Raw genomic sequence first — 14421 nt, 5'->3', positions numbered from 1 at the left:
TATGTGAGGAGGTATTTGGATTAAGATTTACACCACTGACATTCTACTTTAAGAGGCAGTTTTTGTAGGTGTCTGTGGAAAGCCATGGCTGTTATATCAGTTTATGTGAAGCCACTTCATCAAGGGCTATTTAGAGTTTGGTTAACGTGTGAACCAGCAGTCTCAGGTGAATGTAGGAATTGATGAAAGTAGTTATTGTAAAGAGATGTTCACATGTAAATTAATAATAAGTAGTGATCCAGTGTGAATTCTATAAGGCACATTTAGTGATTTGGAGGGTGATGGGGGACCCGTGGGGTTTGCAGGATATTTATTACATAGTAAATCCGCTGTATGTGTGTGGGGCCTGGATTTGGTGATATGTCACCAGATAATAAAAGCAGAAGGATGGAGAAGTAGATATAGTTGTAGGTGTGTAAAAGTTTTCTATAGTGACACAATGAGGCTGTAATAGTCAATGTATGATGAATAGAAAGCTCATTAGTTTTTAGAGGAGGTGAGTGACTCATTAGGGTGGCAGTGTGCCCAGAGAGGGGAGATGCAGGGAGAGTTAGGGATGTTATATCCTTAGAGAAAATACAAAGGAGGGAGTTGATAAAAAGAAATGTGTAGTACATGGTGAGTTTTAGGTTTGTTTCTTTTAGACAAATTTTAAAGCAATACCTTTTTTAATCTGAAATGACCTTAGATGTTGGTCAATGTTTGTTCAACTGTTTGATTAACTGTTATGTTAGCACACTGTGATTTAACACTTGGTGCATTTAACCCCAGCTGCCCCTAGACTGAATATAAAGGAGTGGTATCCTTGATTAAGACAGGCTACAACTGACTCAATTGCTCTGCTGATCAAAGGAGATAACTTGCTCTGAGTTGGAGAAAAACCAGGCCAGATATATACCATAAACTATGCTTCACTGAACAATATAGACTATAGAGGAAAAAACAAATCTACCTGTATGCAAGAGAGACAGTCACATACATTTAAAACCGCACATGATTGCATGAAGGTCTATGCAGAATATAGATGCAATAAGCAGAATGAGAGACAGTCACATACCTGAGGGATGAAATTAAATAAACAGATGATTAGTTCATATTCACGCACGATATCTGTTTGATTAACTGTTATGTTAGCACACTTTGTGATTTAACACTTGATGCATTTAACCCCAGCTGCAAACAGCCCCAGCTGCCCCTAGACTGAATTTAAAGGAGTGTTATCCTTGATTAAGACAGGCTACAGCAGATCAAAATTGCACACAGAGAGATGGAATTTCGGGGGCACATCTGCCTGGTAACAAGGGGGTGACTAACCAGACTCGGGCACGCATCTAAAGATGCAGCGGCCTCTGACACCATCATCAGATGAAGAATCTGAGCCACCATGGGGTTGGTGCAATCTTGATGGCGTGTGTAGTAAATACACACAGTGATGAATTAGCAGCGGGTGTCAAAGAAGGAAGACCACCGGCTGCGGAATTAGCATTAGGCTGCAACTGCGTCCATCTCTGAATCATGTCCAATACATATAACAGTGTATTGGAGAAGAAGATAATCATGGTCTCTCTACTGTTACATATATAGTAGCGTCACTGTCACTAAACATTAATGGGAAAAATAATACCTTTAACGATTTTGGATCCAAACAAGGTAGGTCATATAATTATTTATATGTTTTCTAGGAAGAAAACAGGAAACTGGAGCTCTGGTCGTGTTGGAAGGAGACACACGGACGTTACACTGCGCGGCAGACAGTAACCCAACAGCCAGTGTGATCTGGAAGAAGGGAAAGAACGATGATCCTAGCACCGTGATTGGAAAAGAGCTGGAGCTCAACCTCACAAATATAACCACAAGCACAGCTGATATATATTTCTGTATAGCATCAAATGAATACGGAAATTCGAGTACAAGTGTCACAATAACTGTGCAATGTAAGTTGTATTCATATTTAACATTAGACTGATTATTTGTACACAGTTTATCAGTACAATGTAATTCAGCCTCAGTGACAAACCCCAATAATACTGAGCAGGGAAGGGGATAATGGGTAGCAGGTTTCATAGAAGAAATATTTCCTAATTAGAGGCCGTGTTGTTAGTCATAGAGTAGGATTAGAATTCAAAGGGGTAAATTTACTAAGATGGGAGTTCTATTTAAGAAGTGATGTTGCCCATAGCAACCAATCAGATTCCAGGTATTATCTTCTAGAAGGTGCTTGATAAATGAGAAGTAGAATCTGATTGGTTGCTATGGGCAACATCACTTCTTAAACAGAACTCCCATCTTAGCAAATTTACCCCAGAGTGTGAAAACATTGAAGGTGCTACTACTTCAGCAAACATACAAAGACATAAACGAGAATCGCTGAGAACTTCCCTCAAGATAATTCCACATGTGAATCCAGTTCCAAGAATGACAGTTCTCTATCTCATGTCTATAAAAAAACAAAAGCGTAATTCCACCGCTAGCTTTTCTTTACCCACAAGGTTATAGGGATAAAATGTATGTTTTCTCCATTAGGTATAGCGGAATTTTTTTTTAAAGTAAGCATATATAGTGCAGACAGGCCCTAGGATATCAAGATACTTATTCATAAAAGGTTAAAAGGTCACAAATAACAACCTGTTAAAATCATTACATCAACAGAAATCCATCATGAATAACATAAAGAAGCAGGGATGTAGTGATAAGACGGGCGGCCACATGGCCGCTGGTCTCAATGCCGACAGCGGAATCCCAGCAAGGGATGTAACATAGGCATTGAAATACCGACGCCTATGTTAAACCCAAAGCCGGAACGCCGAGGATGCCAGCCCGAACATAGGTAAGTCCGGGGCACCCTTAGCGTTAACCGCGCAGGGGGTGTTTAGTATTAGGGAGTCTAGCAGGGTTAGCGTTAGGTTTGGGGGGGGTTAGGCACCCCTAGGAGGGAGGGTTAGGGACCCCCCCGGGAGGGTTAGGTTTAGGGTGCGGGAGGGGGAGTTAGGTTTAGGCACCCCTGGGAGAGAGGTTAGGGTTAGGCACTAAGGGGGGAGGTTAGGGTTAGGCACCACTAAGGGATGGTTAGGCTTAGGGTGCTGGAGGGGGGAGTTAGGCACCACTGGGGGGAGGTCAGAGTTAGGCACAACTAAGGGATGGTTAGGCTTAGGGTGCTGGAGGGGGGAGTTAGCCACCTCTGGGGGGAGGTCAGAGTTAGGCACAACTAAGGGAGGGTTAGGCTTAGGGTGCTGGAAGGGGGGTTACGTACCACCGGTGGGAGGTTAGGGTAAGGCACTAAGGGGGGAGGTTAGGCACCACTAAAGGACGGTTAGGGGGGGACAGGGGAGGGTTAGTATACTTATCTACCCCAGTTAGGATCTCCTCAGGTCGGACATCCGCTGTTGGGATTTGAACCAGCAGCTAAACAGCCGCTGGCATTTCAATCCCATTCCAAGAAGCATCATGATAACAGTTGTTGCAGCTCAAATTAGGCCGGTTTTGATCTTTCATTTGAAAATGAATGGCAAACAGAACTTAAAAAATGATGGCAAACCAGTACAAACAGGAGCATCGCTCAGTATGGTTTGTGCAGGCTTCATTCTTGTAAAATGTGATTAAAGGGTAGAAAAATATAATTAAAGCCTAAAAGGCTACAATTTTTAGTGTACATGTACTGTGTTTGTTTTAACATTTTCTTTACAGGTGGATTACAGGTGCCAAAGGGCCCTTACTGTCTGGGCTTTCTGGCACCTGTGCGTCTCCCAAACTCGCCACAGGCAGGTTTATTGTTTGGGCAGGTTTCCCGTTGATTTGCGGTCTGTTTTTTTTATGTTACTTTTAAAAGTGACCGTTAGTAAATCTGTGGATCCTCATCTTATCTTTGTAAAAAAAATAGATTGTTTGGTTTGATGTTCTAAAGTCATGTTTTTAGACGGTTTTCCAGTGGCTTTGCGTTTAGTACATGGTCGGTTTGCAAAAGTGACAGAAAATTGGCCAAAAAGCCAAAAGCGACCTTATTGTAAATTTACCCCAGTATCAACAAGTTGATGTTATCATTACACAGTACAGTATGTGATTAACAGAGAACTACCGCACAGGTTTAGTTCGACAAACACCTTGAGAAATTGTATATATGATGTATAACAAATTCTGAATTATAATTAGGACGACAGGGTATATGTTACCTGCTACCTATAGATTTGCACAAAGGAAAAGAAAAAGAGGTAGTTTTTGGATATACAAATATACAACAAAATAAAATGTATCTTTTATAAAATATTCACTAAAAATAATAATTGATTCCCTTCCAGGAAATAAGAGAATAGCAAAGTATTAAAAAATAGACCAGAAAATGTAGTTTAAAGAATAAAGATTAAATACATATGCCAGGGATAGGTACCCACATCTGGAATGACTTCTAAATAGGGGTACTATAATGTGTAGTAGTAGCCCACCCCTATACAGTGCTCCCAGTAGTAATCTCCCCTATGCAGTGTCCTTTATATAGTGCCCCCAGTAGTATTCCCCCGAAAGCATTGCCCCCAGTAGTAGTCCCCCCATGCACTGCCCCCAGTAGTAGTCCCCCCTATACAGTGCCCCCAGTAGTAGTCCCCCCATGCTCTGCCCCCAGTAGTAGTCCCCCCATGCTTTGCCCCCAGTAGTAGTCCCCCAGCATACAGTGCCCCCAGTAGTAGCCCCCCCTATGCATTGCCCCTAGTAGCACCCCCCCTATACAGTGCCCTCATGAAGTGGCCTCCCTATACAGGGACGCCTGTAGCGCTCCCCCCTATACAGTGCCCCCACTAGTAGTCCCCCATGCTCTGCCCCAGTAGTAATCCCCCGGTATACAGTGCCCCCAGTAGTAGCTCCCCTCCTATGCATTGCCCCTAGTAGCACCCCCCCCTATACAGTGCCCTCATGAAGTGGCCTCCCTATACAGAGACGCCTGTAGTGCTCCCCCCTTTACAGTGCCCCCACTAGTAGCCCCCCATGCTCTGCCCCCAGTAGTGGTCCCCCGGTATACAGTGCCCCCAGTAGTAGCCCCCCCTATGCATTGCCCCTAGTAGCACACCCCCCTATACAGTGCCCTCATGAAGTGGCCTCCCTATACAGGGACGCCTGTAGCGCTCCCCCCTATGCTGTGACAGTGCTGCCCCACATGCACACAAAAAGAAAAAAAACTTACCCGAATCCCCGCTCCTGACGCGAGTCCCGGCTCTTCTGTTGCACAGATGGTAGAGACGTTAGTGTCATGACGTCTCTCCCATCATCACCAGCTGCGGGGGGGAGCCGGAAGGCGGAGCTCATGAGTGAGCTCCAGCCGGCTCCCTCAGCTGACGAAGCAGCCAATGAGAGTCTGTCTGACTCTCATTGGCTGCTGTAACATACACACAGCCACCGGCTGCTGTGTGTATGTCACTGTGTAGTGTGGCCACACTCACTGCGCGGTCTACACTACTCTAGCGGAGGGGACACTAGCGGCGGGCGCAGACAGCGCACCGCTGCTAGTGGGGGCCCCTCCGTGTGTGGGGGCCCAGGGACGACCGTCCCTGTCACCCCCCCTTAATCCGGCCCTGTATATAATATACACACACACACACACTATGTGGATGAAAGTGGTTGGGCACTGACAGCAACTAGATCACCAAGATGTTATTGATGTCAGTACTTTGTAGGTCCACCACGTGCAGTGATTACTGGAGACACCCTTCTCGGCAAACTGTCCACAAGTTCCTGGACACCAGCAGGCGGTATGTTTTACCATCCGCCTTATGTACAGTGACCAACTGTGACACTGAGGAAGGTCGAGTCAGCCTAGAACGCTCCCGTCACTCCAATTCATCCCAGAGGTTTTAAGATCTGGACTCTGAGCTGGCCAGTCCATCCGGGTTACTGCACATTAATGGCCATTTGGAACTCTTGTGCAATGGTATGCATGTTATGCATTTTGCTTGCATGGGAGTGTCAAATCACTTCTGTCTACATAGCAGTGACGTGTGCAGTGAGGTAAATGGCTGGGGAGGCACTGGCTAGGATCAGAGCCAGATTTACACATATATGAACCCAAGGGTTCATGTGGGTATTATACAAAGGTGCAGCACGTCTGCTGCTGCTTGGCTCTGTCAGTCTGGTTGCCTGTAATCCCCAACACTCACTTGTCTCAAAATATCACCCAACTCAAATTCTTGTTTACAAGAATATTGAAGTCTCCACTCTGTGGAATTCCTTCCCTTGAACAAAAAGACTTTCCTCTCGCCTTCACACCTTCAAGTTGAAAACTCATCTCTTCAGCAATTTATCCAATTCTTGAACCACCCTCCTAAACTCTTAAACCAGTGGTTCTCAAAATGGGTGCCGTGGTACTATGGGCTTCCACAGGGCACTTGCAGGGGTGCCATGATTTGGTGGTCCAAGATCAGATCAAATTATTTCTAGTCAATGTGATAGGCAAAACTAGTGCTTGTTAATCATAAAATAACACAATCGATGTCCTGTCCACCACCACCACATAAATGAACCATAGATTGGAATAGGATTAAAATTCTGACAGTGAGAGTCCGACAGGTGGAGATCCCGACGGGCGTTGGTAAGTACTCTAACCCTCCCCTCTTCCTCCCCTAACCCTCCTTTAGGGATGCCTAACCCTAACCTCCCCTCCTAGTCCCTAACCCTAACCTCCCCAAAGGGTGCTTAAACTTAACCCCCCCTCTCTGCACCCTAAACCTAACCATCCTGGGGGGGGGCTGCCTAACCCTAACCTAGTGCCTAAACCCCCTTCCCCTAGCCTAACCCTAACCTTCCCCGGGGGGTGCCTAACCCTAAGTCCCTCCAGGGGTCCCTAAACCTAACCCTCCCATCACTGGGCTAAGTGTTATACTTACACGTCAGGAGACGATCGGGATAGCAGTGGTGGGTCCTCCGGCGTCGGGATTAAGATAAGATAGGCATCGAAATGCCGAAGCCTAAGACCCTTGTCGGGCAGGTCCAGTCGGGATTTAGACCGGCGGTTTTGCGTCCATTGGTCTATTACCTACATCCTTGTAGATTAACAAGTAAGTAAACACAATTTACTTAATTTAATACTTGTTGCTGATTTTCTCAATAAGAAACTTTTGGCCTATGGGTACAGTGAAAAAAATGCTGATACTCTAGGGTGCTGTGATTCAAAAAAGTATGGGAACAACTGGCTTAAGCTATTCTATCAATTTATCACACATTAATTCTGTTCTACCCACCTCCCACCTCTCTACACAGTTTACAGTTCTTTCTATGCTCAAAAAGACTCTAACCTCATGGACATTAATGTGTGGCTGGATCATATTGCCCAAAAAGTACTTTTTACTCTTGCAATGTGGCTGGACGGATGTGTGTGCAGCATTCAGGATTTGTACAACTTGCAAAGATAAAAAGGTTTGCATTTGTACATCTTGCAATGTTACATGGTCTGTCGCTGCAAATTCGAAACCTGTGCAAAATCTGTACTTAACGCTAAATCATCATCGTAGACCAGTGTGTACCACACTGAGGTTTGCAGGTTTCTGCCAGTTTGCTTGACTTTTAGTAAATGTTGCAATTTATTAAAGTCAAAATCGTCATGATACCACATTATTTTAGACCGCCAAATGTGAAATGTAATACTCGGTCTAAGACCTGGCCAAGATAAAACTGTACCGTTTCATCAAACAGCGGTTTTCTGAACTACACGGAAAACTCACAAACATTCTAGACCTAGGGCCATATTCAATTAGGCTGTGAAAAGCTGTTATCGGCGATACTTTATCACCGATGACGTCATTTTCGCATTTCTCACTTATCCCGTATTCAATTTCCCAACTTTTCGTCGGTGCGGAAAGTCAGTGGTTCGAACCCAGCAATAAAGTATCACCTATGAATAGGTGGTGATAAGAAGTGCAGAATTGGGCTTTTGGGGTGCAGACTTCCAAAAACCACCCTGCACCCCTTGGACAGTCCCCCAAAGTTATTCGGTGTCAAAAAATTTTTAAAAAAGCAGCACAGGACACCCCAAAAAAGGTACTTTCATTTTGGGGGTGAAAATAAAAAAGTTGGGTGATAAAATTTTAAACTAGCGAAATAGTCTCAGGGGGGGTCCCCAAGTATGCGGCAGGTGATTTTTTTGATTGCAGGTATTTGCGGCAGGTGGATTTTTCACAATTTTTTAAAATTCACATTAGCCACTTTAAAATATGCTAGTACCCATATTCATGTACCCCAAATTTGATGGGACTACTAATTTTTCCCCAAAAGTTGCTAAATGCTATTCTTCACCACTTTACCAAAGACGCTAAATAGCACCTATTGAGACCATTTAAAGACCCCATATACCTTTAGCAGGGCTATTTGGGGGTATCCATAGTGATCCCCTATGTTAGAGCATTTTTTGGGGGGTGTCAGGCTGATTTCCCCAAAAATGACAGGACTTTTCGCTGATTTCCATTTCGCCGGGTCCCATTTTCGCTGATTTGAAATTGAATACAAGGAATCGCGGGGATGAACGCGATACGTTTTCAACCCTGAAATCTGCGATGACGGTTAAAAGTCCAGCAACTGACCTTTCACTCCAAATTGAATATGCCCCCTAGTTGTGAAAGTTGAGATTGCCGAACTTACCTGCGGTTTGAGAAATGTACCTATGAGAACGTGCCAAAAAAACTATGGCCCTCATTCAGAGCCGTACGCTCTGAGCAGAGCGCACGCTCTGAATGAGGGCCGGGCTCCATTTTCATGGAGCGTCCTCCTGGACGCTCATATAGCTGTGGGTCACCACCCACAGGCTATACGAGCGTGCATTTTGATGGCCGCGATGGTCGTGACCATCGCGACCATCGAAATTGCGAGCCGGAGCCTGCGGTTGAGGTTTTCAACCGCAAGCTCCGGAGTGATTTTGGCTCTATCAGAGCCAAAATCACTCCCACTGACATCACTAGTGATGTCAGTGGGCCGGCTTCTGACGGGAGGCGTTCCCGTGGGAACGCCCCCGTCAGGGAGGCACGCCCCCGGCACGCCCACCAAAGGGGGCGTGCTGTCAATCAACATTGACAGCACGCCCCCTTTGATCGGACACAACGAGCGAAGGAAAGTCCTTCGCTCGTCGTGTCTGGCGCATGCGCACGACGGAGCTCCCTCCGTCGTGCGCATGCTCAGTGCAGACCATCGACCCACTTGCGAGCGGACAGCCGCTCGCGAGTGGGTCTGAATCAGGCCCTATATTCCCAATTACACCTCAGGGTCAAGCTGTGTTTCAATTAGGGGTGTGCACCGGCCACTTTTCGTGTTTTGGTTTTGGATCTGGATCTTTCTTCGTGTTTTGGATCTGGATTGGTTTTGCCAAAACCTCCCTTCCGAGTTTTGGGTTCTGGGTTTTGTGTTTTGGATCTGTATTTTTTTTGAAAAAAAAGCATAAAAACAGCTAAAATCACAGAATTTGTAGGTTTTTCTGCTCCTATGCTATTATTAACCTCAATAACCTTAATTTCCACTCATTTCCAGTCTATTCTGAACACCTCACACCTCACAATAGTGTTTTTATGTCCAAAAGGTTGCACCGAGGTAGCTGGATGACTATGCTAAGCGACACGAGTGGGCGGCACAAACACGTGACCCATCTAGGCGTGATACTGCAGTGGCAGACAGGATGGCAGTTTGAAAAACTAGGTCCCAAACTGTACATAATGCAAAGAAAAAAAAGAGGTGCAAGATGGAATTGTCCTTGGGACCTCCCACCCACCCTTATGTTGTATAAACAGGACATGCACACTTTAACAAACATTTCAGCGCCAGGGTCTGCCACACAACTGTGGCTGAAATGATTGGTTCGTTTGGGCCCCCACAAAACAAGCTGGCAATTAATCTGTCCCTGCACAAACTGGCTCTACGGAGGCAAGATGTCATCCTCATCCTCCTCATCCACCGATTCCTCACCCTCTTCAGTGTGTACATCCTCATCCTCACAAAGTATTAACTCGTCCCCACTTGAATCCACCACCACAGGTCCCTCTGTACGTTCTGGAGGCTGGTCTCCCTGGAAGAGCTGATAATTCATTTTGATGAACATCATCTTCTCCACATTCTATGGAAGCAACCTCCTACGCCTTTCGCTGACAAGGTTCCCGGCTGCACTAAACACTCTTTCGGAGTACACACTGGAGGGGGGGCAACTCAGGTAAAATAGAGCCAGTTTGTACAGGGGCCTCCAAATTGCCTCTTTTTCCTGCCAGTACAGGTATGGACTGTCTGACATGCCTACTTGGATGCTGTCACCGATGTAATCCTCCACCATTCTGTCAATGGTGACAGTATCATATGCAGTGACAGTAGACATATCAGAAATTGTTGCCAGGTCCTTCAGTCCGGACCAGATGCCCAAACTTGGTCCTGTCTGCCCTGCATCACCGCCAGCGGGTTGCTTAGGATACCTAAGTTTTTTCCTGGCAGCCCCAGTTGCGGGAGAAAATGAAGAAGGAGCTGTTGACGTGTCACGTTCTGCTTCAGCTGACAGTGTGTTCACCAGCAGGTCTTTGCACCTCTGCAGGCTTGTGTTGGCTGGAAAGAGAGACACCACATAGGCTTTAAACCTAGGATCGAGCACAGTGGCCAAAATGTAGTGGTCTGATTTCAACAGACTGACCACCCTGGAATCCTGGCAAAGCGAATGAAGGGCTTCATCCACAAGTCCCACATGCCGAGCGGAATCGCTCTGTCTTAGCTCCTCCTTCACTTTCTCCAGCTGCTTCTGCAAAAGCCTGATGAGGGGAATGACCTGACTCAAGCTGGCAGTCTCTGAACTGACTTCACGTGTGGCAAGTTCGAAGGGCTGGAGAACCTTGCACAACACGGAAATGATTCTCCACTGCGCTTGAGTCAGGTGCATACCCCCTCCTTTGCCTATGTCATAGGTGGATGTATAGGCTTGAATGGCCTTTTGCTGCTCCTCCATCCTCTGAAGCATATAGAGGGTTGAGTTCCACCGCGTCACAACCTCTTGCTTCAGGTGATGGCGGGGCAGGTTCAAGAGTGTTTGCTGGCGCTCCAGTCTTCGGCACGCAGTCGCTGAATGGCGAAAGTGGGCAGAAATTTTCCGGGCCACTCAAAGCGTCTCCTGCACGCCCCTGTCGCTTTTCAGAAAATTCTGCACCACCAAGTTTATTGTGTGAGCAAAACATGGGACGTGCTGGAATTTGCCCAGATGTAATGCCCGCACAATATTGGTGGCGTTGTCAGATATCACAAATCCCCGGGAGAGTCTAAGTGGGGTAAGCCACTGGGCGATGATTTCCCTCAGTTTCTCTAAGAGGTTGTCGGCGGTGTGCCTCTTACTGAAACCGGTGATACACAGCGTAGCCTGCCTTGGAACGAGCTGGCGTTTCTGAGATGCTGCGACTGGTGATGCTGCTGCTGTTGCTGCGTAAGGTGATACATCTACCCAGTGGGCTGTCACAGTCATATAGTTCTTAGTCTGCCCTGTTCCACTTGTCCACATGTCCGTGGTTAAGTGGACATTGGGTACAACGGCATTTTTCAGGACACTGAGGACACTTTTTCTGACGTTTCTGTACAGTCTCGGTATCGCCTGCCTAGTGAAGTGGAATCTAGATGGGATTTGGAACCGGGGACACACTACCTCCATCAATTGTCTAAATCCCACTGCACTAATGGCGGATACCGGACGCACGTCTAACACCAACATAGCAGTCAAGGCCTCAGTTATACGTTTTGCTTCAGGATGACTGCTGTCGTACTTCATCCTCCTCGCTAAGGACTGTTGGAGGGTCAATTGTTTAGTAAAAGTAGTGGTGTTCCTACTTCCTCTCTGGGATGATGAACGACTCCCAGCAGCAGCAACAGCAGTAGCGGCTGCAGGAGGCATAGCAATGCAGGATCCTCCGGAGGAATCCAGGATAGGAGAGTCAGTCATGCCAGTGACATGGCCTGCAGGAGTACTTCCGATCCTGACTAAGGAGGAAATTGACGAGGAGGGAGTTGACGGTGTGGTTTGCAGGCGCTTGGATACAACAGGGCAACGGGATTTAGGTGTCCCTGGACTGCTTACGGTCTTAGCCAAAGTTTCTGAACTTGACAGTAACTTATTATGAACGCGCTGCAGGTGCCATATAAGGGAGGATGTTCCTAGGTGGTTAACGTCCCTACCCCTACTTATTCCACCTTTACATAAGGTACATATGGCAAGACAGTTGTTGTCCGGATTTGGATAGAAATATTGCCAGACCAGTGGTGGAATGTTTGGTCTTCTGCCCAGGCATGACCGTGATGGGCTTTTTCATCCCACGGACAACAACTGTCTCCCCCGGAGCCTGATTTAAACAAACCACATCACCATCAGAATCCTCCTCGCCAACTTCCTCCTCAGCGCCAGCTACACCAGTATCCTCTTCCTGTTGTACTTCAACAGTGACATCTTCAATTTGCATATCAGCAAGTGGACTGTGGGTGCTCCTTTCAGCACTTGCAGGGGGCGTGCAAATGGTGGAAAGAGCCACCTCTTCCCGTCCAGTGCTGGGAAGGTCAGGCATTGCAACCACCACCACACTTCGACTCTCCTTGGGGATTTGTGATATCTTCTTAGAAAGCACAGTTCTTCGCTGTGCTTTTGCCAGCTTAACTCTTTTGATTTTTTTAGTGGGAGGAGGGCTTCCATCGTCATGTGAAGCTGAACCACTAGTCATGAACATACTAGGGATCGACCTTAGCCGTTCCTTGCCACTCCGTGTCGTAAATGGCATATTGGCAAGTTTACGTTTCTCTTCAGCTGATTTAAATGTTTTTTTCAAGGTCATTTTCCTGAACTTTGTCATTTGGGATTGTATGTGCCCTCTATTATGACATTGGGCATCGGCCTTGGCAGACGACGTTGATGGCATGTTATCGTCTATCTCATGACTAGTGGCAGCAGCTTCAGCACTAGGAGGAAGTGGTTCTTGATCTTTCTCTATTTTATTTTTATTGGAGAAAGTTTGATCCTCCATTTATGTTATATCGATTTGATATATACGTGCGGCTAAACACAGAAAATATTTTTTTATTTTTGCTGGAGAGTAGTGCACTTTGTGGGTTACACCAGCCTTTAAGAAATGAGCCAGCCGGCTCTTTACTTATGGGATACAGGCGCACGCTTGGCGCTGCGTCTTTGTTGATGCACGTGCGGCTACTGCGCACACAATTCACAAACACAGAAAATATTTTTTTTTTTGGTTTGGACTGGAGTGTACTTTGGGGGTTACAGCACCCTTTAACGGTCAAGCCAGCCGGCCCTTTACTTATGACACAGGCGCACGCTTGGCACTACTTTGTTGATGCACGTGCGGCTACTGCGCACACAATTCACAAACACAGAAAATATTTTTTTTTTTGGTTTGGACTAGAGTGTACTTTGGGAGTTACAGCACCCTTTAACGGTCAAGCCAGCCGGCCCTTTACTTATGACACAGGCGCACGCTTGGCACTACTTTGTTGATGCACGTGCGGCTACTGCGCACACAATTCACAAACACAGAAAATAATTTTTTTTTTGGTTTGGACTGGAGTGTACTTTGGGAGTTACAGCACCCTTTAACGGTCAAGCCAGCCGGCCCTTTACTTATGACACAGGCGCACGCTTGGCACTACTTTGTTGATGCACGTGCGGCTACTGCGCACACAATTCACAAACACAGAAAAAATATTTTGTTATTTGGTTTGGAGTGTACTTTGGGGGTTACAGCACCCTTTAACGGTCAAGCCAGCCGGCCCTTTACTTATGACACAGGCGCACGCTTGGCACTACTTTGTTGATGCACGTGCGGCTACTGCGCACACAATTCACAAACACAGAAAATATTTTTTTTTGGTATGGAGTGTACTTTGGGGGTTACAGCACCCTTTAACGGTCAAGCCAGCCGGCCCTTTACTTATGACACAGGCGCACGCTTGGCACTACTTTGTTGATGCACGTGCGGCTACTGCGCACACAATTCACAAACACACAAAAAATATTATTTTTTTAGCACTTGGGGGGAGCACCCCTGATGGACAAAGCACCCCCTGGACAACACTACAGCACCCCTTTAGGACTGGGACACTGCACAGGACTTTGGAGTGGACACAGCCCCTATGGAGAACTGACTGCACAACACAGTCCAGCCAGCCCCTATGGACTTTGAAGTAGTGGACACAGCCCCTATTAACAACAGCAGCACAGCACAACACAGCCAGCCCCTATGGACTTTGAAGTAGTGGACAACAGCAGCACAGCGCAGCACAGCGCAGCACAACACTACTCTGCACTACACTACACTACACTACACAGCCCAGCCAGCCCTAACTCCCACCCTCCCTCTTCACTGTCCACAGCCGAGTGAAAAAATGGCGCCGACGCGGGTACCTTATATAGGATCCAAAACCCGCAAGACCCGGAAGGCGGGATGA

The 14421-nt window shown here is 46.6% G+C and overlaps 1 protein-coding gene across 1 annotated transcript in view; it reads left to right on the top strand.

Moving 5' to 3' along the window:
- The window catches only part of LOC148451003 (sialic acid-binding Ig-like lectin 16), a 104714-nt gene that overhangs the window by 44148 nt on the left and 46145 nt on the right, over positions 1–14421 (top strand). The window contains exon 6 of the mRNA XM_088462396.1: positions 1683–1934. Coding sequence (XP_088318522.1) covers positions 1683–1934 — 252 coding nt within the window. The remainder of the gene's footprint in view (positions 1–1682; positions 1935–14421) is intronic.

This window comes from Taudactylus pleione, unplaced genomic scaffold (assembly GCF_031769625.1).
Source record: "Taudactylus pleione unplaced genomic scaffold, aTauple2 ptg001224l, whole genome shotgun sequence".
NCBI classification, from domain to species: Eukaryota; Metazoa; Chordata; class Amphibia; order Anura; family Myobatrachidae; genus Taudactylus; species Taudactylus pleione.
Note: the sequence above shows the minus strand (reverse complement) of the source record. Positions and strands in the feature narration are given on the sequence as shown.